Source organism: Amphibalanus amphitrite, unplaced genomic scaffold (assembly GCF_019059575.1).
Source record: "Amphibalanus amphitrite isolate SeventyFive unplaced genomic scaffold, NRLGWU_Aamphi_draft 000749F_arrow, whole genome shotgun sequence".
Lineage (NCBI taxonomy): Eukaryota > Metazoa > Arthropoda > Thecostraca > Balanomorpha > Balanidae > Amphibalanus > Amphibalanus amphitrite.
In genome coordinates, this window is record NW_024882243.1 from 255,670 (window position 1) to 278,186 (window position 22,517).

The window sequence follows — 22,517 nt, forward strand, 5'->3', positions numbered from 1 at the left end:
CATGATGGCGCGCGGCGATTCACCTTTTGTCACTGATAGCGCACTTATCACACGTCGGGTCACCACTGTAGCGGAATAGAGTGTCTGTCGCTACGATTTAAGTTCGTTCGCGTGCTCGCTGTTAAATGTCCTTCGGGCCGCTGAATATTTGTATTCTTTTCACGCACGAGATGCACAACCGTCACCGAATAGAGGAAGACGCCGAGAGCGAGCACCGAGTTGGGCGATCATATAAAACATTCCTGAAATACAAGAGAAAGCTGGTTTGCGAGATAAAAACACTTCTTCGATTTACATATGAAATAAATTAATATACAACAATAAATGGTGACACTATGAATTTGTAAATGAATTAGAAAGTATATAAGCGGCCGTGGGAACATACGCATAGTTACAGGTCGCGACATCTACCGCGAGTAAATGCAAACGCCGACTCAGCGGCAGTCTAGTGTGGCGCTGGTGAAGCGCCCGTAAGCAGTCGAGGGGGCGTAGGTGCAGCGCCCACAAAGCCACCTAACAGGCGTGTTCGAAACCGCAGGAGATGATGATGAACGGGTTTATCGAAACTTGATTGGATGAGCATATCGGTAATAGCGATTTCAGTGTGTGCATTTATTGTTCATAGTGGTGTGAAATGTGGTTGGGGTACGACCGACAACCCGTCGGGGCGAATTTCGCACTGGGGTACTCAAAATTTGAAGAATTTAAGACGTTTCCATGAGTTTTGACAGGGGGGTGTCACTACTTTGCTTCGCCATAGGTCCAGTACTGATGTCATTGGTTTCGGACCCGGTGACGTCAGTGCTGGCTACATCCGGGAACTTCTTGCACTTGGTTCTCATTAGAGGTGGCCATATTGTTTTGTCCCGTGACGACACATTTGCGTCACTGAGTCCGAAACTGGCTGTAAACAAATCGCTCAGTGTCGCTACCTCCTATTTATGGCCTTGAGTTTTGAAGGTATGGATAAGTTCTAAAAATCCGGTTCTCCTTATCTGGGCCATTAACTCCATACGGTCCAAGAAAGCTGGCACACTACCTTTAAAGGGGAAAAGATACATAAAGTTTTGCTTTACTATCCCGAAGTGTTCGGGAGCTATCGCTAATATTCGGGAGGGGATGGAGGCGAAAATGCTCCCAGGGCCCGCGAGGGTTAACAATCTATGCTGCTATGCTGACAGCTTTGAAGGCTGATTGCTGCCATTCACGCCTCGTTTTTATTGGAGTCATGGGTGCCGCACGAAAACTAAATGAGAGAGAATCTTGGAAAACAAAGGAAATGTAGCTTGGCGACCTTTTCTTGCCTGTTGTGTGTGTTTACGAAAACAGTGTCTTTGCAATGGACAGGATTTTCCCAGCATTCGTATCACGAAATGCACACAACATAACACTCCCTGTTGTCGACACATGTATTTCATTAACACCGCACGAGAAATGTATGTTTATAGTTCATACGTATCTGGTCGGAAGAGCCTATTTTTACCTGGGACAAAAATATGAGCTTCTAAATCCACGGCTCAGCAATCGTCGAATGATGATGAGTTAGCCCTTTAGAGGGCGCGCCAGCTGAGGAGGCTGTTTCACTCTACAGTGAGTCGTCAAAGTCAATGCCATCTCCGTCGCATGTTGACGGCAGAGCCGCAACTAAAATCGGCCACCTTGCCTGGTTCACACGTTCGACAACGCTTGATCGATTTGTCCGTCCCACCTGTCTGGTTCTCCCGTCTGTCCTGTCTAGTTCACACATCTGTCCTGTCTGGTTTATTCATTTGTTTTGTCTGATTCTCCCGTGGCGTCGCGTCTGGCTCTGCCGTCCGATCGGCACCAGCCAGTCGGACCCACCGTGGGCTGAGCCTACACATCCCGACCGTCGCCGGTCAGCTGCGGCAGACTGACATACCCTGCGGCGCTGTGCGTCCCTGCCGGCGCTGTAAGAGAGTCGGGCGTCTCCGGCGGCTCCTGGTCACGCTGAGCGGCAGCCGCCGTCTGCGCCGCGCTCAGAAACGCCACGTCCGAGCCCGTAGAGGTAGGACTGAGCAAGGAGCCTTGCCCGCCGCCCGCGCGCCGCCGCGGCCTGGCCAGTAGCCGGCAGCCAGCCGCCGTCAGGCACACCAGCAGCAGCAGTCCGGCCGGCGCGGCCACGGCCAGCAGGCTGACGTAGCTGCGCCGCCGGCCGCGCCGCCGCAAAAAGCCGGCCGGCGCGGTGGTGACGCGCAGAGAGCTCAGCCCGATCACGTGCTGCCGCCGCCGCAGACCCAGCCGGAACGTGTAGTTGTGTGCGGGCCGCAGTCGTGAGAATGTGAACGACTGGGGCGGCACGCCGGCGCTGGTGACCAGGTAGGAGGTGTTGCCACCCGAGTAGCCGGCCTCCTGCTGTAGCAGGATGGTGTCCACGCTGCCGCCGCGCACCTCCCACGACACCGTCACGAAGGTGGACGTCACCGACACGGGCACCAGCGTCACGTGCGGCGCGTGCACGTGCAGGTGGACAGCGCGCCGAGCGGTGCCCAGCTCGCTGTGCGCGGTGCACGTGTAAACACCCGAGTCCTCGGCGTGCAGGTAGAGCAAGACCAGGGTACCGTCGCGGAGGCAGGCGCGTCGTCGGCAGACGCCGTCCGCCAGGAGGCCGCCGCCGGGCAGGGTCCAGTCGAGTTGCGGTGCTGGCAGTCCGGTGGCGGCGCACGCCAGCCGCGTCGTGTCTCCCAGCTGGGCGGTCAGCTGACGCTCCTGCAGGGGCAGCACGAATGGAGCGCACCGCTCCGGCGGCCGGTCTGTGCAGCTGAGCTCGGGCGCACCGGACCGCCACAGCCAGCGCACGGAACAGTCGCAGCGCAAGGGGTTGCCGCCGAGACTGACCCGCATCGCTGAGGGTGTGCCCGGCGGCGCGGCCAGAGTTAGCAGCGCGCAGTCGGTGAGCAGGAGGTGGCGCAGCCGCGGCACCCGGCGGCAGAACTGCGGGTGCACAAACCGCAGCCGCGGGCTGCCGGACAGGTCGAGCCGCTCCAGCTGCGGCAGCTCGGAGACGGAGCTCCGCGACAGCTGGCGCAGCTCCGGCGCGGCGCGCAGCCGCACCTCGCGCACGCTCAGCTTGCGCAGCGCGCCGGTCTCCAGCTGCGGCAGCGGACTGCCGCTCAGATCCAGCACGGCCGCCCATTTGAGCGCCATCAACGCCGCCGTCGGCAGCCGCCGAAACACGTTCGCCGACAGGTCCAGTGTCTGCACGCGCAGAGAGCGGAGCGCGTCCGTCGACAGACGGCTCAGCCGATTGTGGGACAGATCGAGCAGGGTGAGTTCGCGCGTGCCGACCAGCGGGCCGCGAGCTAAGTGCTGCAGCTCGTTGTGCGACAGATCAAGCTGGCGTAGCTCGGTTAGATCAATCAGGGTGAACCTGGACAGCGAGCTGAGGCGATTGTGGGACATATTGAGCGCAGTGAGTCGCGGCAGCACCAGCCCCGTGTCTGCCACCAGCGACACCCGGTTGTGCGACAGGTCGAGTTCGCGTAGCGCCGCCAGACTGCGGAACATGCTCTCGGTGACGGCCGACAGGCCGTTGTGGCTGAGGTCCAGCTGGCGGAGCGCGGGCAGCGTCAGTCCGGCGCCGGAGACGCTGGTGACGCCGGCGCCGCTGCAGTCGAGCCGGCCCAGCCGCGGCAGCCGGCGCAGTCGGTCCAGCGCCAGCCGCTGCAGCCGGCTGCCGTGCAGCAGCAGCGCCGTGGTGTTGAAGGAGAGGCCGGCCGGCAGCGCGGTCAGGTTGCGGCCCTCGCAGTGCGCCACGGTGCCCACGTATCGGCAGGGCGAGTCGACGGCAGCCGCGGCGCCGAGAGCCAACACCAGCGCCAGCAGCAGCAGTATAGGGGACCGTCGGCGCATCCTGCCAGCCGTACCGACTGCCCGGCTACTCTGTAGTGATCCTCAGTGCCGTCACAGCCACCCTGAAACGGTGAAAGGCGGCTTACCACAGGTGCATGATGAGCATATCATTTCCACATAAATCGCACACCAATTGTCTAATATGTTTCGGCAGACCGCGGCGCATACCTCATTTGTCATCACATACCTATCAAAATTACATGCTCGGATCAGTCGGATTCTACCTACCGTACCTCTCCTCTTCTCTCGCTCTCTCTCTCTCTCTCTCTCTCTCTCTCTCTCTCTCTCTCTCTCTCTCTCTCTCTCTCTCTCTCTCTCTCTCTCTCTCTCTCTCTCTCTCTCTCTCTCTCTCTCTCTCTCTCTCCGCAACAGTCCACCGGCGTAGGTCGTCTTTTAAAACCATTTACGTTCAGCGTGTAACCTGATCCACTATACATCCCAGTGCGAAACAACGTTATACCGTATTGATAAGAGCTGTGTGGGCCGCTATTTCCCTACGGCCCCGAATTGCGGCGGATACCGGGCGAAATGGACCAGAGGGCGAACGACCAGCGCATCAGCCAACAGGTGCACTAAATGGGGTGGAATCATGAAACGGGATGAGAATGGATCTCAACGAGAGGAGAGGAGAGAGAGAGAGAGAGAGAGAGAGAGAGAGAGAGAGAGAGAGAGAGAGAGAGAGAGAGAGAGAGAGAGAGAGAGAGAGAGAGAGAGAGAGAGAGAGAGAGAGAGAGAGAGAGAGAGAGAGAGAGAGAGAGCTTATTGGAAGACGCACCGGGACTGGGACCACGACCGTTGATGTATGTATCAGCATAATAATTTATGGTGCTGACGACCTGGTCACTATGTGCAAGATCCAATAACAGATGCTTCGGGACCAAAGGCCGTGCATTAGCACAGGTCTCTCGGTCTCTCGGGGAAGGGAATGGACGGCAAATAGCGAGCGAATCGAGCCCACGCTACCTCCGGCGTATCAACCAGGCTGAATTTAATTATCCAGCGGGTTACGATGAAAGTGTGGGATGCCTTCATCGAGTTTCGCCGAGCACACGCCTGCTGATCGTATTAACCACAGCGACACCGATATGGGAAACGGGATGAATTTCACATCAGTGCAGCTGCAAACGGGAAATTGGTCCGATTTCGGAGACACACATGTTAGGGAATGGTGGTCTGGGATGACACTGAACGGTCGATTACGCTACATTTTCGGGTAAAAAGAAGCAGGCTCCTATAGTTTGGGTAACGTAGCAACTTTTTGCCTGGAACGGTTTGTTACCCACTCGATTGATTGCAATGTTTTCATTGCTCTGATAGATGCACATAGATTTCAACGGTTCTTGTTCTTTTTGCTCGTGGAGGTTGGGACTGCGCCACTTCGGGAGGCCCGAGCCCACATCTTCCCCGCTTCCGATACCCACGACTTTTAACAGTTTACATATAATTCATTTTCACGTAGGTATAGGCACTTGTATCAGCAAACGCAGACAGTGATTTGCTCCAGCCCTAATTTATTGGCATTTTGAACCAAGCCCAACGTCACAAATGATTGACACCGTAAAAACGGGAAATAAGTGTATTAGGAGCCATCAAGGCCTAGTGTCTGAAGGCTAAGCGATCCCGTTGAATACCGCAGGTGCCTCTTACCATGTTTTCAAGCAAACTTGCCTCATTGCCTATTGCCTAAGGACCAAGGCACTCAGAAGTCAGGATTCAGGAATCTACAAGAATTGGTAAGAAATATATATTTTAAGGAATTGAATGCTGTAACTGAGCATGATTAAGATTATGGTGAAGTTAGATAAATATAGTAGTCTGATGCTCATGAGTAAGCTATATGAAATGTATATTTTAGAGAAGAGTTGTATAATATTTCGAGCACGGCTCGTCTTCAGATACATAGGCCGAATGACACATAAAAACACGACAAGAAACGACGTCGACATAGGATAGAAAACAACAATCAAACGCGTGGAACGTGATAAAACACTATAACAGGCGTGACAAAATATCTCGGAGCTTTACATCAGGAAAGATGGTGATAAATGTGCAGTAATTTTAAAAATAAAAATTCAGCACAATCATACATATTGTGTTGAATTATACAATCATACAAATGTACAATTATTTAATAATGTGGTGTAGACTAGACAGTTAGTGTGTACGTGTATAGGATGAGTATGGTACAGGGTTTAGCAGACGCCAAGACAAAGTATTTTTGTTAAGAGCTGGATTTCGGTTCCTGATTTCGATAGACTCTGTGATCCTTAGATTTGCCTCATCTTTGCAGGTGTGCAGGATGCCTATACTAAAGTCGCCATTGCCTATGTGTATGGTCGAGTGTTCAAAAAGTACATGATCCCCCAAGTCTGTGCCTCGCCTACTGTTTCGAGCGTCCCCAAGATGTTCCATGAATCTGGTGCGAATCATTCTTCGTGTTTTACCGATATACGTTTTACTACAAATTTTGCACGTTATTTGATAAACTACGTTTTTGGTGTGACATTTTCCAGGAATACCAGCATCGCAGGTGTGACAAGATTTCCTATTACCCCTGGGGCAGAGTGGGGGCTCTAGAGCTGATCGTATCAGTTTGCTGGCAAGCGTTGGGCCGCTTCGCCATGCTACTCGTACAGCCAGATCAGATGAGCGAGCCGCTGCGTTAACCCTACGTGTAAGAACTTCATCTATGTATGGAAGGGAAAGGAAAGTAACCTCCGCGTGTTTCTTAAAGCTAGCTTTTCTCGGGCCGTACCTTATAGAGTTCTGTATGTTTTTAATGAGCTTAGAGGGATATCCGTTCTGCAGAAATAGGTTCTCAATTTTCTTCAAACCTCGCCCTTGAGCTGCGGTGTCTGACCCGAGACGTACGGCTCTAAGAGATTGTGAATGGATCAGGGAACGTTTCGTTTGCATTGGGTGATTTGACTCAAAGTGTAGGATGATGGGAGCTGCCATGGGTTTTATATATAGCTCAGTTATGTAACTACCTGATTCCTTAATGGTGATAAGGGTGTCTAAAAAGGCAATCTCACTGGATGGGGTGTTGTCTGTCCTGTCAATGCCTATTTCTGCAGAACGGATATCCCTCTAAGCTCATTAAAAACATACAGAACTCTATAAGGTACGGCCCGAGAAAAGCTAGCTTTAAGAAACACGCGGAGGTTACTTTCCTTTCCCTTCCATACATAGATGAAGTTCTTACACGTAGGGTTAACGCAGCGGCTCGCTCATCTGATCTGGCTGTACGAGTAGCATGGCGAAGCGGCCCAACGCTTGCCAGCAAACTGATACGATCAGCTCTAGAGCCCCCACTCTGCCCCAGGGGTAATAGGAAATCTTGTCACACCTGCGATGCTGGTATTCCTGGAAAATGTCACACCAAAAACGTAGTTTATCAAATAACGTGCAAAATTTGTAGTAAAACGTATATCGGTAAAACACGAAGAATGATTCGCACCAGATTCATGGAACATCTTGGGGACGCTCGAAACAGTAGGCGAGGCACAGACTTGGGGGATCATGTACTTTTTGAACACTCGACCATACACATAGGCAATGGCGACTTTAGTATAGGCATCCTGCACACCTGCAAAGATGAGGCAAATCTAAGGATCACAGAGTCTATCGAAATCAGGAACCGAAATCCAGCTCTTAACAAAAATACTTTGTCTTGGCGTCTGCTAAACCCTGTACCATACTCATCCTATACACGTACACACTAACTGTCTAGTCTACACCACATTATTAAATAATTGTACATTTGTATGATTGTATAATTCAACACAATATGTATGATTGTGCTGAATTTTTATTTTTAAAATTACTGCACATTTATCACCATCTTTCCTGATGTAAAGCTCCGAGATATTTTGTCACGCCTGTTATAGTGTTTTATCACGTTCCACGCGTTTGATTGTTGTTTTCTATCCTATGTCGACGTCGTTTCTTGTCGTGTTTTTATGTGTCATTCGGCCTATGTATCTGAAGACGAGCCGTGCTCGAAATATTATACAACTCTTCTCTAAAATATACATTTCATATAGCTTACTCATGAGCATCAGACTACTATATTTATCTAACTTCACCATAAGAAATATATAGCCAGGAGGAAGATCAGTTATCATTCTCAATCATTCTCAAAGCATAATTTATACAAAGTTGGTGTGAAAAAGCCTACACAAAGTCGAAAGGAACAAAGATGTCCCGCCGCGCTGGTCTGGCGGCGAGGCAGCGCGGCGGCACGGTGGCTCAGCATGCTGTGCCGCTGAGCTTACGTGTAGTGCGGTGCAGCATACCTACGCAGTACCCAAGCTGAAGCATATGATGAGGAGCTTTTACCGAACATTTTTGGTTTGGCGTCGGGAGGGGGAGGGGAACGAAGGGATCGAGGGGGCTCTGTAAAGCGCGGTTTAATTCGGTGGTGAGATGTCTAAATTTCAGCTGTCTAGAAATTGGTATACATTTCACTTGGCTTCTGATGGGCGAGGCTGGCCTTGGCTAGAAACTTGCAAATATAAACTATCATGCAGCACATAGCGTTTCGGTGGCCAATAATTTGACAGACATATTTTCGTATGCTTATTTAGTAAATGTTCAAAGATCAAACGTTCAAACGAAGGCGGAGGGGGCCTGCTGATTACGAGGCAATGGAAGCCAGCAGTGCGAGCTGAGTGAGGAAGTGAAGCAGGGTACCGTCTACCGAAACTTTCACAGCCTGCGGCGATGACGTCTCTGAGCTTATGTCCTCCTTGTCGATACCGGTTGAGCCAGAGGGCACACACAGTTCCGGGTCATTAGTGTTTCGTCATCTGCACACAAAAGCATTTGGACGCATATGGGGAACTTGAGCCAAGTAAGCTCGATGGAAGAGTTCGCTATTTAAAAAGAAAACAAGTTAAGCAGCTATAAAACGGAGCCACCAAAGGGAAGAAAATTAATCAAATTTGTAGGTATTTCAGTAGCTAAGATTTCGTTGAACATCCAGACTACTGATGTATAAGTTATTTGCATGTTTGGGTTTGTTTTTAGATGCAAGTTACTACATTAATCACTCATAGTTGAAAACATCACGTGGTTGCGGCTACAGTGTCTTTAAAAAACCGTTTGGGCGTGAATTGCAACCACGTTGGTGGAAAACTGAGCCGATTGTATTTTGCACCCTTTTTATTAAATTGACCGCAGGTGATTATTGTTTATTGTTTATTTGTTTATTTATTGGCATAGCGTCCACAGGCAAAGCCCCACTTACGGATGCAGTCGCACACTGACAATAACAACCACTCACACACACTGGATGGAAATAAATATGAATGATAACACTGATCAAAATCCAAATAAATTAACAAGATGGCAAGAGCCTAAAAGTAAACCGACAGGCAACAGCCTAAGAATATAGAAGACATGAGCAAAAGCCTAAGAGAATATACAAGTATAGGCACCTGGCTAATGAGCGAGGCTAAAAGTATACTGACATAAGAAATCCCCTAAAAGTAAACAGCACAGGCAATAGCCTGAAATCCTAAAAGAGTCTAGGTATAAGCAAGAATGACAGTGGATGAAATAAAAAGACAAAAAAGACGAAAAATGAGCGTAGACAATGACAATGAGAATAAAACCGGTAACGGCTAGTTGCTACATGAGGAGCTACATCAGTGACCTTAGGCTAAGTATGTTCCCTGGTCGTCAGCAAATTTGGCTATCTCCGACCTTAGCCTGCAGCTAGGCATAAAGAAATCGGCGTCGGGGCTGCTGTGGACAAGCGAGTTCACGTGCTGGGGAAGACGAATCAGAAATCCTCGCTTCACAGTGTCCACTCTTCCGCGCGGCACATGAAAGAGCTCGGGACGGCGCGTGCGACGGCCGGGTGCCGATAGAGAAAACATGGCCAAGATGTCGGGACAGTCCAAGCGACCACTGAACACGGAGCGCATGTAGTTGATGTCACACTGTGTGAATCGTGACCTCACTGATTCGCAGCCGAACAGTTTAAGCAGCGATGCATAGTCGAGTGAAGGGCACCTCGCCTGTGTCCGGGCGCCCAGCCACATGAGAAAACGGTGCTGTAGTCGCTCTAATCGGCGCAGGTGGGTGACAGCGGCACCCGACCAGATAACACAGCCGTATTCCATTACGGAACGCACGTGAGCCTTGTAGGCGGTGAGGGCTGCGACACAGTCGAACTGCGCTCGATGCACCCGTGTCGAGACCTGCATGCTCCTCATCAGCAAGCCCAGCATGCGGTTCGACTTCGAGACTATAGCATCAACATGGTCTGCGAAGTTAAGCTTGCTATCTAAGATGATGCCAAGGTCACGCACGTTAACACACCTCTCGAGCTGGTGACCGTCGAGCGCGTATGAAGCGACATGAGGTGATGAGCGCAGAGTGAAGGTGATGGTCTTGCACTTGGCCGGGTTGAGCTTCAGGTGCCAGGTCCTTGACCACCGGCTGAGACGGTCCAAGTCAGCCTGAAGGGCGTGGGCATCCTCAGGAGAGGATACACGGTGAAAAATTTTGACGTCGTCAGCGTATGACAAGCAAGATGACCCGATGTGTTTAGGGAGGTCAGCGACAAAGCAGGTGAAAAGCAGGGGGCCCAAGATGCTGCCCTCCGGCACTCCGGAGATGACCGGAGTCCAGTCAGAGTGTTTTCCATCCAGCACTACACGCTGGGACCGCTGGCTAAGGTAAGACTCAACCCAGCCAAGTGCAAGACCCGATATGTTAAAAGAGTGCTCCAGCTTGTGTAAAAGCAGCTTGTGGCTTACACTGGTAAAAGCTGACGAGTAATCTGTGTAGATAGCGTCCGTTTGCGATCCCTTTGTCAGTGAGGTCCAGCAGTGTTCCAAGAAACAGGTAAGGTTGCTCATGCAAGAGCGTTTTGGAAGAAATCCGTGCTGGGAAGGAGGCAGTGCAGGAAGACATGCACGGAGCAGGTCCTCGCACACTACCTTCTCCAGAATTTTTGAGCAGAGTGATAATAAAGATACCGGCCTGTAGTTAGATGGAAGCTTTTTAGAGCCCTTTTTGAAGACGGGAATGATGTTGGCCCGCTTCCATGACGATGGGAACACTCCGGACCGCACCGACAATCGACATATGATGTCGAGAGGGATCGCAATCTCCTCAGCACACTCGTGAATAATTCGTGCACTGAGGCCGTCAGCGCCGCAGGCCTTGTGAGGGCTGAGCTCACGCAGGAGCTGTGCCACTCGACCACAGGGTACGGTGAACCTGGACAGGCCTGGGGCGTCGAGAACAGGGGCGGCTGGTAAGTCGCCGACGTAGGGCGCGCTGAACTTCTCTGAGAAGCACTGGTTGAAACAGTTAGCTCTAGCAGACGCATCTGTCACCAGCCTACCAGCATACTCTAAGACAGGAGATACGTGGTTATTTGACTTCAGGGACTTGATAAAAGTCCAATATCGCTTGGGATTATCCTTAAAATCACGGACGAGGCCCAACAAATACGCTCTATATCCAGCATCAGCCTGACGTTTAAACTCAGCTCTGGCTCTAGCATGCTGCTCTACATTCGCAGCGCAGGGGTCCGCCTTCTTACGCCTGTGGGCCCGTTCCTTCTCCCGTAGGAGATCCCTGACAGTGCGATCGAACCATGGTGGGTATTTCTGGCGCAGCTCTATGATAGGCACATAGTCACTAACAGCGGCGAATACGGCATTACTTTTATTACATGATGACGTGGTTTACATGTGGTTTATATGTGTGCTAATAAGATAAAACAGCAAACTATGTCGCAATGAGATTTCACCACCCCGTGCCAAGATATGACATTAATTAGGAGATTGTGCTTTAGACCGGATCAGTTAGCGGAGCGAGTATAAGGCTGAAGCGTTGAAATATGATGCACAGTTCGTAAGCCCGGCTCTGCAAAGTTTTCAAACGTGAATCCAATGTTTTAGTAATCTCGGTTTATCTCTTCGCACAACGTGCTTATGGCGTGTTAGGAAAGGATAAAAAAGATGTTCATTATAGAGAGAGTTCATTACCAGTCATCCTTCAAAGGACACGATAAAACAAGATGATAAGCCTTTCATAAGGCTTACGTAATACGTAGACAACGAACTATGCATTACATGTAATTACACATTAATTGTCTAATGTCTACTGTACCTACTACTGAGCAGATTCGCCATACCTAAAGTGACCCCAAACAGCTCAAACGGAACAGCGATAACACACGGAATCATAAAAAAACAAGTGAAAGACTCTGGCTGGTATAGCCAGTAGAAACACTGTAATTTACAGATATCTCTTATATTTCGCCACAAAATCGAGACATATATAGTTTTACATACGAACTTAGTTATCTAGTATTGCACACATGTTGGCGAGAACATCGAATGTAATAAACGAATACATATGGTTTTTAATATACACATAGCCAATGCAGTTGTCCAAACAATACAGCAGTTTAAGCGAACGGAACGTTAAAAGGGGGGCGCACAACTTAATCGAAGGCTTTAGCAATTTAGAGACTGGTAAAAGCGACACCTATTAACAAAACTGTAACTCGCGGTTCACAGCATCTAGCGGCGGCCGGCAGAAGTACATGGCTACATCACTCCCCCGCCCTAGTTAAACACCATAAAAAGATGTTTGGCGGCGAAGACGCGACGAACGACGGAGAGGGGGTGGCGAAGCAGGCGGCGGGTCCGGCGGCACGCGGCGAGCCGGACGAGAGCCGCCGGGGGCACCTGAGCGGCTGGGTGCAGGCGATGCAGCAGGCGGGCGGTCCACCGAGCTGTTTGTCGCTGTAGTAGGCGTGTCGTTCACCAGGACGTCCGGTGCTGCAGGCGGCGTTGCGGCAGGCATGTTGTCCGTGAAGGCCGGTTTACACCGAGCCAGGGTGACAGTGTCGCGTCGCCCGAGACGGTCGATGGTGACGGTGTGCTGGTCGCGGGATAGGACACGATAAGGACCGTCATAGACGTATTGGAAAGGAGAGCGATGCGAATCGCGTCGGATGAAGACGTGGGAGCAGGTTTGCATGTCTTGAGAGATGAAGATTTGGCGGGAGCCAGGACGAGGAGGAGTTGGACGGAGCTCCGACATGGCGGCACGGAGACGAGAGGCTAGGGAAGTCGGATCAGAAGAAGTGTCCGACGACATGGGGGAGAGGAAGTCACCAGGAAGTCGGAGACTGCAACCATAGACGAGGTCAGCAGCGGTGCATCCGAGATCCTCCTTGAGGGTCGTGCGCACTCCGAGTAGCACCAGAGGAAGTCGGTCCGATCAGGAGACGGCGTCGTCATCGGTCCGCAGAGCTGACTTCAGTTGGCGGTGGAAGCGCTCTACCATCCCGTTTGCTTCTGGGTGGTAGGCGCAGGTCCGGATCCGAGAGGTGCCGAGAAGCTTGGAGACTTCTGTCCAGAGGCGGGACTCGAACTGGGATCCTCTGTCGGTGGTGATGAGTTCGGGTACTCCGAAGCGGGCGATCCAGCCGCTGACGAGGTGCCGAGCCACCGTGACGGCGTCCATGGTGGGCAGAGGAATTGCCTCGGGCCATCGGGTGAAGCGGTCGACGACAGTCAGGAGATAGGAGTTGCCATGGGACGGAGGAAGTGGTCCGACAAGGTCGATGTGGATGTGCAGGAAGCGAGAGTCAGGTGGCTGGAAGCTACCCATGGGTGGCTTCGTGTGGCGCTGGATCTTGGCACGCTGACAGTGCTGGCAGCTCCGGACGAAGGCACGGATGTCCGCGTTGATGTGGGGCCAGATGAACCTCGATGAGATGAGATGACGCGTAGCGTTGATGCCAGGATGAGACAAGTCGTGGAAGCTCTTGATGATGGAAGGGCGGAGTCTGGCTGGGACTACAGGTCTAGGTGTGGCCGTTGAGGTGTCGCACCAGAGACGTAGATGCGGATGATCAGGGACTGGGAAGTCACGGATGACCAGAGATGAGGATTGTTGCAGCTTCGGCAGGTCAGGATCGTTGGCTTGGTGTAGGGCGATGTCGGCCAAGCTCAGAAGGCCGGGTGAAGGTGTAGCTGCGGCAGAAGCTGGCGCAGACACTGAGCTGATCCGTGAGATGGCGTCAGCTACCGGGTTGAGATGTCCAGGAACATGTCCGATCTTGCTGGTGTGCTGCAGAATCAGGTCCATGTGACGTTGTTCACGGAGAGAATGGTTGGCGTTGCCGTTGGCCTTGAGAGCAAAGACGAGCGGCTTGTGGTCCGTGAGGATCTCGAAGTCGCGTCCTTCCAAATAGGGCAGGAAATGTCGCACGGCGAGGTACATGGCGAGCAATTCCCGTCCAAAGGTGCTGTAGCGGCGTTGGGTGGGCGTGAACTTGCGCGAGAAGAAGGCGAGAGGCTGAAGAGAACCACCAACTCGCTGGTGGAGCACGGCGCCGGCTGCAGTGCTGCTGGCGTCAGTGCTGAGGCTCAGAGCTGCATCTTTGACGGGATGAGCGAGCTGGGTGACGTCAGCGAGGGCGGCTTTGGCTGCAGAGAAGGCGGCGTCTGCCTCTGGGGTCCACGTGACTGAAGCAGCTCGGTCGTCTGAGGCAGTCAGGCCGTGGAGAGGTGCCAGAAGAGCAGCAGCGTGTGGGATGAAGCGATGGTAGAAGTTGATCATCCCCAGGAACTTCTTGAGGCTCTTCTTTGACTCTGGACGGTCGAAGTTCTTGATCGCGCTGACTCGATCGTCGAGAGGAGTGATGCCTCCGCTGGAGATCTGGTGGCCGAGGTAGGAGATGCTTTCCATGCCGAAGGCGCACTTCGATGGGTTGAGGAGCACACCGTTGCGGGAAAGACGGCTGAAGACCTCTCGGAGGTGTGTGAGATGTTCCGAGATGCTGCTGCTGGCGATGAGGATGTCGTCTACATAGACGAAGGCGAAGTCCAGGCCACGGAGGATGTGATCCATGAACCGTTGGAAGGTCTGGGCGCAGTTCCGGAGACCGTACGGCATACGGAGGAACTCGAAGGCGCCGAAGGGCGTTGTGATCGCTGTCTTGGCGATGTCTTCTGGGGCCATCGGTATCTGGTTGAAGGCCCTGACGAGGTCGAGCCGAGAGTAGATCGATGTCCCAGCGAGGCAGGCAGTGAAGTCGTGGAGATGTGGTAGTGGGTACCGGTCAGGCACTGTGATGCGGTTCAGTGCACGGTAATCACCACAGGGTCTCCAATCTCCGGACGACTTGGGCACCATGTGCAGCGGTGATGCATACCGACTGCTGCTGGGTCGGATGACTCCGAGACTGAGGAGGCGTTGGAACTCTGCCTTGGCAGTGGCGAGTCGAGCTGGATCCAGACGGCGTGGGCGGCAGAAGACCGGAGGGCCGGTAGTCTCGATGTGATGTCGGACTGAGTGCTGTGGCTCCGGATGATGTGACGGCTGGGTGAGGCTGGGGAATTCTCGAAGGAGGTTAAGGAATGCTGGGTTGTCGGTTCCGACGACGGCTGTCAGTCCGGTGGATGGCACTGAAGAGTGGGAAGCAGGTGAAGACAACTCAGTTAGGTGGTCGATGAGACGGCCTCTCTTGGTGTCGACGAGGAGATCATACGAGGAGAGGAAGTCGGCTCCTAGGAGAGGATGGGAGACGTCCGCGATGATGAAGATCCAGTTGAAATCTCTTCTGAGACCGAGAGAAAGCGTGAGCATGCGCTGACCATAGGTCTGGATGCTGCTGTTGTTGGCTGCTTGCAGATCCAGTCCGTTGGTTCCGCGAGCACGATCGGTGGGTGTCGCTGGAAGAACACTGTACTCGGCTCCAGTGTCGATGAGGAAGGTGATACCAGTGTTGTTGTCCTTGAGTCTCAGAAGGCCGCTTGCTGGAGGGACGTCAGGGTTGAGCAGGGCAGGTGCAGACGTCTGTGTCACCTGTCCTACTGCTGGTTTCCCGAGGTCTGAGTTGCGGTTGTAGACCACGAGCACGGTGACTGACATGAGCGCGCGTTGGTACCGAACTTGTGGTGGTACCAGCAGAAGGAAGCACCAGCGCCGGTAGACGTGTTGGTTGCAGGGCTGGGTGACCGGGCAGCAGCAGACAGGTCGCGTGGTGGACGGTGGCGAGCGCGGCCGGGGGCACGGGATGCAGACCTCTCTCGGCGGCGCGTCTCGTCCACCAGTGTGGCGACTGATGTTGTGAGGGCCGTGATACCAGTCAGCAGCTGGCTCATCAGGTCTTGGAGGTGGTAGGGTCCTGCAGGAGCAGCAGGTGAGGCTGCAGCAGGCGCAGAAGTCGATACCGCGGCGAGAAGGCCTGAGGTAGGTGCAGCGACGTCCGACTGCTGCGGAAGCTCCAGGAGTCGGTCGGCAGTGCTAGCGATGGTCGCAAGGTCCGTCCCAGGCGGCAGGCACTGGAGGAAGGGCTGAGTCCGAGGCGGAAGAGCATTGAGGAAGATCTGGCGGATGAGCGGGGAATCTTGTGAGCCTTCAGCTTCAGCAAGGTCCAGGAGATGCCGAAGGAATTGGGAAGGACGCCTGTCGCCGAGTTGTTGGCCAGAGAGCAGGCAGCGAAGACGCTGTTCGACTGATTTGCCGAACCGCTGACGGATGGCGTCGGAAAGGATGGTGTAAGGTCGGTCTGGAGGAGGGTTGCGGAGGATGTCGGTGAAGTCGCGCAGGAGGTGGCCAGGAAGGAGAGTAGCGGCGATCCGGAAGCGGCTGAGCTCATCGTCCACAGCTGCCTGAGAGAAGAAGAGGTCGAGCTGGACGAGCCAGATCACGGGGTCCTCCTCGAAGAAGCGCGGCGGCGCGACGTGGCTGCGTGGCGCGGTCGCCACGCGGAGGTAGTCCGGTTGGGCGGCAGCGGCAGCAGCAGCAGCAGCGGCATGCGAGGCGGCGGCGGCGGCTGCACCGGCGCCGGCGGCTGCACCGGTGCCGGCGGCTGCACCGGCGCCGGCAGGCTGGGTCTTCTGGTCCATGGCTGCCGAGAGCAATGGTCGGGAAGATCGGTGGCGGCGACGGCGACACGGCGATCGGCAGGTGCTGCGGTGCAGCTGCAGAGGTAGCCGGACGGTAAGGTGAGCCGATGAAGTAGCTGGATCGTAGTGCAGCAGTAGTAGTCGGCGTTATCCAGTTACACTCAGCACAAAAGAAGAATCCTCGTGAAGACACACCATCCACCACTTCCTTCCTACACAAAGAGAGCTGGAGGAGATAGCTCAGGGTGCAGGCCAGTGTCGGTGTGCCAGGGAACACGAGGGGATAGCGATCCCATATTGCGTAGAACGCGGGGTCACCAATCTGGCTGGTATAGCCAGTAGAAACACTGTAATTTACAGATATCTCTTATATTTCGCCACAAAATCGAGACATATATAGTTTTACATACGAACTTAGTTATCTAGTATTGCACACATGTTGGCGAGAACATCGAATGTAATAAACGAATACATATGGTTTTTAATATACACATAGCCAATGCAGTTGTCCAAACAATACAGCAGTTTAAGCGAACGGAACGTTAAAAGGGGGGCGCACAACTTAATCGAAGGCTTTAGCAATTTAGAGACTGGTAAAAGCGACACCTATTAACAAAACTGTAACTCGCGGTTCACAGCATCTAGCGGCGGCCGGCAGAAGTACATGGCTACAAGACACATCAACAAGCAAAAAAAAAAAAGACGGCTCACCGTTCCACTCACCTTCGGCGCGGACTCCGACTGACACGCTCGTGGTTGAGCCGCATAATTTTGACAGCTTGTTGCTGACAGTTCAACGATCAGTCACCTACACTAGCCACTTCGTTATCCACGCGTCTCGCGTGACCCGCGCGACCTTCCGCGTGACCTTGGCGAGCTGCCGCGTGACCTTGGCGAGCTGCCGCGTGACCCGCGCGACCGTGCAGCGTGACCGGATCCGAGTGAGGCGCCGTACCGCTGCCGCCAGTTACCGTCACCGCACATTGATCTCGGCGCGCCGCCCACGTCGTCGGCTTCTCTGGCCACAGGCACGCGGCACGCGGCAGGCGGGGGGCTAGGCGGGGAGGTGGGCGGGGAGATAGGCGGGGAGATAGGTGGGGACTGGGGAGCTAGGCGGCGCCGACATATAGGCGGAAGGCAGGTGGAAAGGTGAGAAGGAAAGCTTAGAGTAGAGGCAGTGGGCAAAATTATTGAAGAGAAGGACCAAGATATATGGGATGCAATAGGTATGTAATTTTGAAACCAGCAAAAATGCGTAGCATACAGCCGAGAAGATAAGAGTTAGAAAGGAAAGCAAGAAAGAGAAAAGAGGACGACAGGAAGAACTAAGAAGGCGGAGTGACAGCCAGATCTACCTAGTGTCAAAAAAAGAAAAAGCATTATTAACATTTTGATAATAATTCACCACACCATGATGTTAGTGTCACATTCTTACAAAGTGTGATTTTTTTTTTTTGCGGCACCGGTTGAAGTTCAGATACAACAAACGACTATTAAATGTAAAACTGTTTTCGCACAGTTCATCGAACAAAGTAACATTCCCATGAATAAGCAAGTTCGTTAACTCAGATCCGCTTTGTCAATACGTCGTAAATACGTCGTAGATGCAACCAAAGACCGTGAATAAGGTCAACGGCATTCAATCATGATTGGACCCGGGTGACGGCATGCATTGCATCATAACCTACAACTGTGACTTCAGGCGAAATAAACAGCGAACTCCCGGAAATAAATTGAAATGAGTTGTTGGAATCACTATCGGGATGCCACCGTAAGTCGTTTCAATCTTACTTTACGTGGAAAAACAAGTTTTTCTAGGCGGATTTCCCGTTTCCGAGGCGGACTTGGAGAGCTGATCATAGCTCGGATAAATGGGAGGGGGACTGGGATGGACGGCCTTAGAAGTCACGCGTTCACTCAGTGAGCTGAATCGCGCTCAGCGGCTAGATCCGTTCACAACGCGGTCTTCAATCATGCATGATAATGCAACATGCATGATGCATGATAAGGCCCTGCTCAGATACCTACACTCACGGCTTAAGTCTCTTATTAAATTCAATATGGTTTTATGGTTTTTATGTATTAAAATTGAGCCAAATAAATAATCAATATCGAAATCACTTGAAGGCATCAGACCGTGAATATTAGCTTCTGTAATTGTATTTATGCACGGGACTGAGAACCATTACAAACATGTGCTACTAGATGATATAATTATGTAATTATCCATGGGCTATAATTCGTTAGGGTGAACTAACTAAATGAAGATGGTGAGAAAAATGTCAGAAATGTGGTATGATGGTCTTGCAACTATGGAAAATGGAGCCCTGTCGAGGCGTACCAGGACACCCCATCCGTTTTCAATTCAGAGTCCACAGAGTTGAAGCGAACGGAGGACGTCACAGGCGTCCCATGAGTGCCGATGTTCCGGTATCATCGTCTATATGGAAATTAACGAGGAAATCATGCGCATTTTGAACAGTTGGCAGGCAATGGTACTAAGAGCTTTTCCTAAGTTTAGCTTCTATCGGGGCTCATTCCCCTGACCGTTCTCGGTAAACTGGCGGGAGGTTTCGAGCGTGGTTGGCGTCTATAGTTATGTTAGTTGGCTACTGATGTCTCGTTCCAATGCTCGTCATAGCCACATCGGCTGAACGATAGCTTTAAAATTTAGAATTTAGCGATTAATAGGTAAGAGTAACAGTAGGTATGTATGGAAATTAAAACTCGGAATTTTTAAATCGGTAAGATAAGGTCAATTTTGCGACCTCTCCAATATGAGTTTATATGGGAGAAAATTGAGATGCACCTCTTTTAGACGAAACTCAAACTAAACACTCAAAGATCGGATAACAGCTACCGGAACATCGCATCACATCATGACACGCTATCGGAAAATCGCACCAGTGCATTGCAATTCTTATCTCCCATGGGGTCATCTTAGGTCACGAGTTCTCCAGCAGTTTTGTTTTTGACAATAACTTTTGACAGGGATGTACGTACAATCTGTCTTAAAAGTACCGCGCAAAGTGACGGTGGATCCATCATGCCTGACCGAGGAAGGGCCTACTAAATTTGAGTCACTGAAGCAATTCACATCCTCGTCCATTCCCTAGGTCAATTGGTTCGGTGACTTTCAAATTATAGCAGCCCCTTCCTCAGTCAGGCTTGATGGATCCACCGTCACTTTGCGCGGTACTTTTAAGACAGACTGTACATGATAGAGCATGATAGAGATAGAGCGATTAAACAATCTTAGATGAGTTCAACTCGACGATAAAGATCGACTGATATGCAGCATAACCCCTTTCGGTCAGGTCATGACCTTGACCTTAGGTAAGTGAAAAGTTCAAAATGACCTTCAAGCTCAAATTATAGTTCATTCGGCATGACTCGACGAGAGGAAAACGATCCATGCAAAATCAATGTCGTATCTTTTCTGAGTCTAAATTCATCTTTAAACAACGATTTTCGTAAAAACGGCACTCTCAGAGTTTGTGCCCTCTGCAGGCTAAACGTTGAACTTAGCTCAAATCTGAGGACAGTTTACAGTAAGAACGTTAACTGGCTTTTAGCCAAGACTTAGGCGCTCTATCCATTGGGTAAGACATTTATTTATTCAAACGACGACTAGCGTCGTCCCGGTCGAATAGAAATGGTGAGTGTAGCATTGCAACTCACACATCGGATCACAGTCTACCTACCCCTGAAACCATTATCGGAAATCAGACAGAACTCGAGCGAAAAAGTGCTGACGGTGCACGTCGTCCAGCGAGAGTCCTCCCCCCCCCCTTTAGTGCCCAATCCTCATCCCAGACGTCTATCCCATATTTAGAGGATCAACGGCAATGGCCGAGCCGAGTATTGCCATGCCGGACAGCTGGTGCAGCAGCTACAGCAGAAGTATATAGGTACCTACGTAGAACCGATACCGATGGTGCTGGCCACTATCAAGGCTCGGGTATACAAACGAGACGTGTTATTGCAATAACAAGCCAAATATCACCCAGCGACGTGTCGCACAAGTTTGAGAGCCAGATTTTGTTAGTTCCGTTCCTGTTAGGTATGTTGACATTTTAAATGTCAAGTTGTGTGCTGGGTTTTGTTAGTTCCGTTCTTGTTCAGCTGACATTTTCAAGTGTCCTCCAACCAGACACCAGACCAAGACCGCACGAGAGCTGTAGACTGCCCAGCACCGAATGAGCCGATGGCCGCTCTGAATCCTTCACCATGTAGATCACACAATGGCTAACGGATGAGCTGTCGACCGTCACAGAGGGCGATCAAAGACCCACGGCCAAGGGCGGTGCCGTGTGTGGACGTGTCCCAGTCAAGGATACCGCAGAACGACGTGACTGGCTTACAACTGACGGATTGAGACCGAGACGGTTCAGCTTACTCGTCTCCATAGCAACGCCTAGGCGGCGTGCCGTGCCGTAGGTCAGACCAAGATAGGTACGTCAGACGGTGAAACTGGCCGACTTATACACGGACTGACAGTAGGGCATCCTCGGTGTATCTGACTATTCACTATATCTGATCACAGCATCTGAACAATGAAAAAACTGGGCGAGGATAGTATAAGAAACCCGTCAATGGTCATTCAACACATGGCTTGGAGGCATCATATTGTAATGAATAACTACTTATTAAATTAGGTACGTTATAAATGCGAGTAGAGTAGAACGTAAAAAATAACAAGTTATTTATTACACTATGGCTATTGGCTGTACACTCTTTAGTGCCCTGGGCTGTACGTAAGAGGACCGTCTAATCAGCACGGTCTGGCCATTCACGCACCGCACCAAGCTGGTCACACTTCTGTCGGTCTGCATACACAGACCACCGACGTCTCGTCTCAATTGCCCATCACCGTCTCCGTTCCTGGCGCCCCTCCGCCCGGAGATGACGAGTCCCGCCCGCTCCCCGTATACGGCCATCAGGCGAGACGAGGTGCGGCACCGGCGGTCGTCAGCCGACCCATTCGGCGCCGACCGGGCCCAAGTTGGTCGTGGCGTCGTCACTGCCCCGGCGCGGCGGCGGCGCTCATAGCTGTACCTGGGCTGTCGAGCACCAGCTGCCGCCGCGCCGCGCCCAGCGAGCGGACTGAACGACAATTGTTCGACAGAGTTGGGACAAGTTAGGCTTCCAAGGCGGAATTGACTCGAACTGGGCCCGAGGCGGTGAACGCTGTCGGATAGTCGGCTCATTAACCCTCGCCCATGTAGGGGGGGGGGTTGGTGCAACCCCCCCTGAGGTTTTTCGGAAATAGTGCAAAAACGGCGGCGCGCAGCGCCGCCAAATTTTGGGTACCTTATGGGGCAAACCTTGCGCATCTTTTGATAAAAAAAATTGACCGGGTCATGTCAGGTCACGGAGTTATGACGTCACAAAGGGAACAGCCTCCGGCCGGATTTTCACAAACTGAGTGCCAACGCCCGAGGTTTCCTGCCGGTGGTACGGACATCGGTTGATGGATCGTGATGAAACTTCCCATGCATGTTGGGGCAAGTATTGGCTATCATATGGTATAAGAAACTTGACCGGGTCAGGTCAGGTCACGGAGCTATGACGTCACAAGAGGAACAGCGTCCGGTACTATTTTTTGAAAAGCGCCCGAACCACTATTTTGCTAATTCTTGTCACCTCAATGGGAATATGCAGCAATATTAGCTTCTATAGGGAGCAAATGGACCTTCCAAATCCAAAAATACAATCAGATTTCAAAAATTTAAATTTTGATTTTTC

General features: G+C 52.0%; 1 protein-coding gene across 1 annotated transcript; it reads right to left on the bottom strand.

The window, feature by feature from the left end:
* Positions 1 to 1,395: 1,395 nt before the first annotated feature.
* LOC122365587 (leucine-rich repeat neuronal protein 2-like) lies at positions 1,396 to 17,667 on the bottom strand. The gene is made up of 2 exons (XM_043336921.1): positions 17,493 to 17,667; positions 1,396 to 3,932 (listed from the first exon to the last, which is right to left on the bottom strand). Exon 2 carries the CDS (start codon positions 3,868 to 3,870, stop codon positions 1,855 to 1,857), a length of 2,016 nt encoding a protein of 671 aa, XP_043192856.1. The 5' UTR covers positions 3,871 to 3,932; positions 17,493 to 17,667; the 3' UTR covers positions 1,396 to 1,854.
* Between the last annotated feature and the right edge of the window lie 4,850 nt (positions 17,668 to 22,517).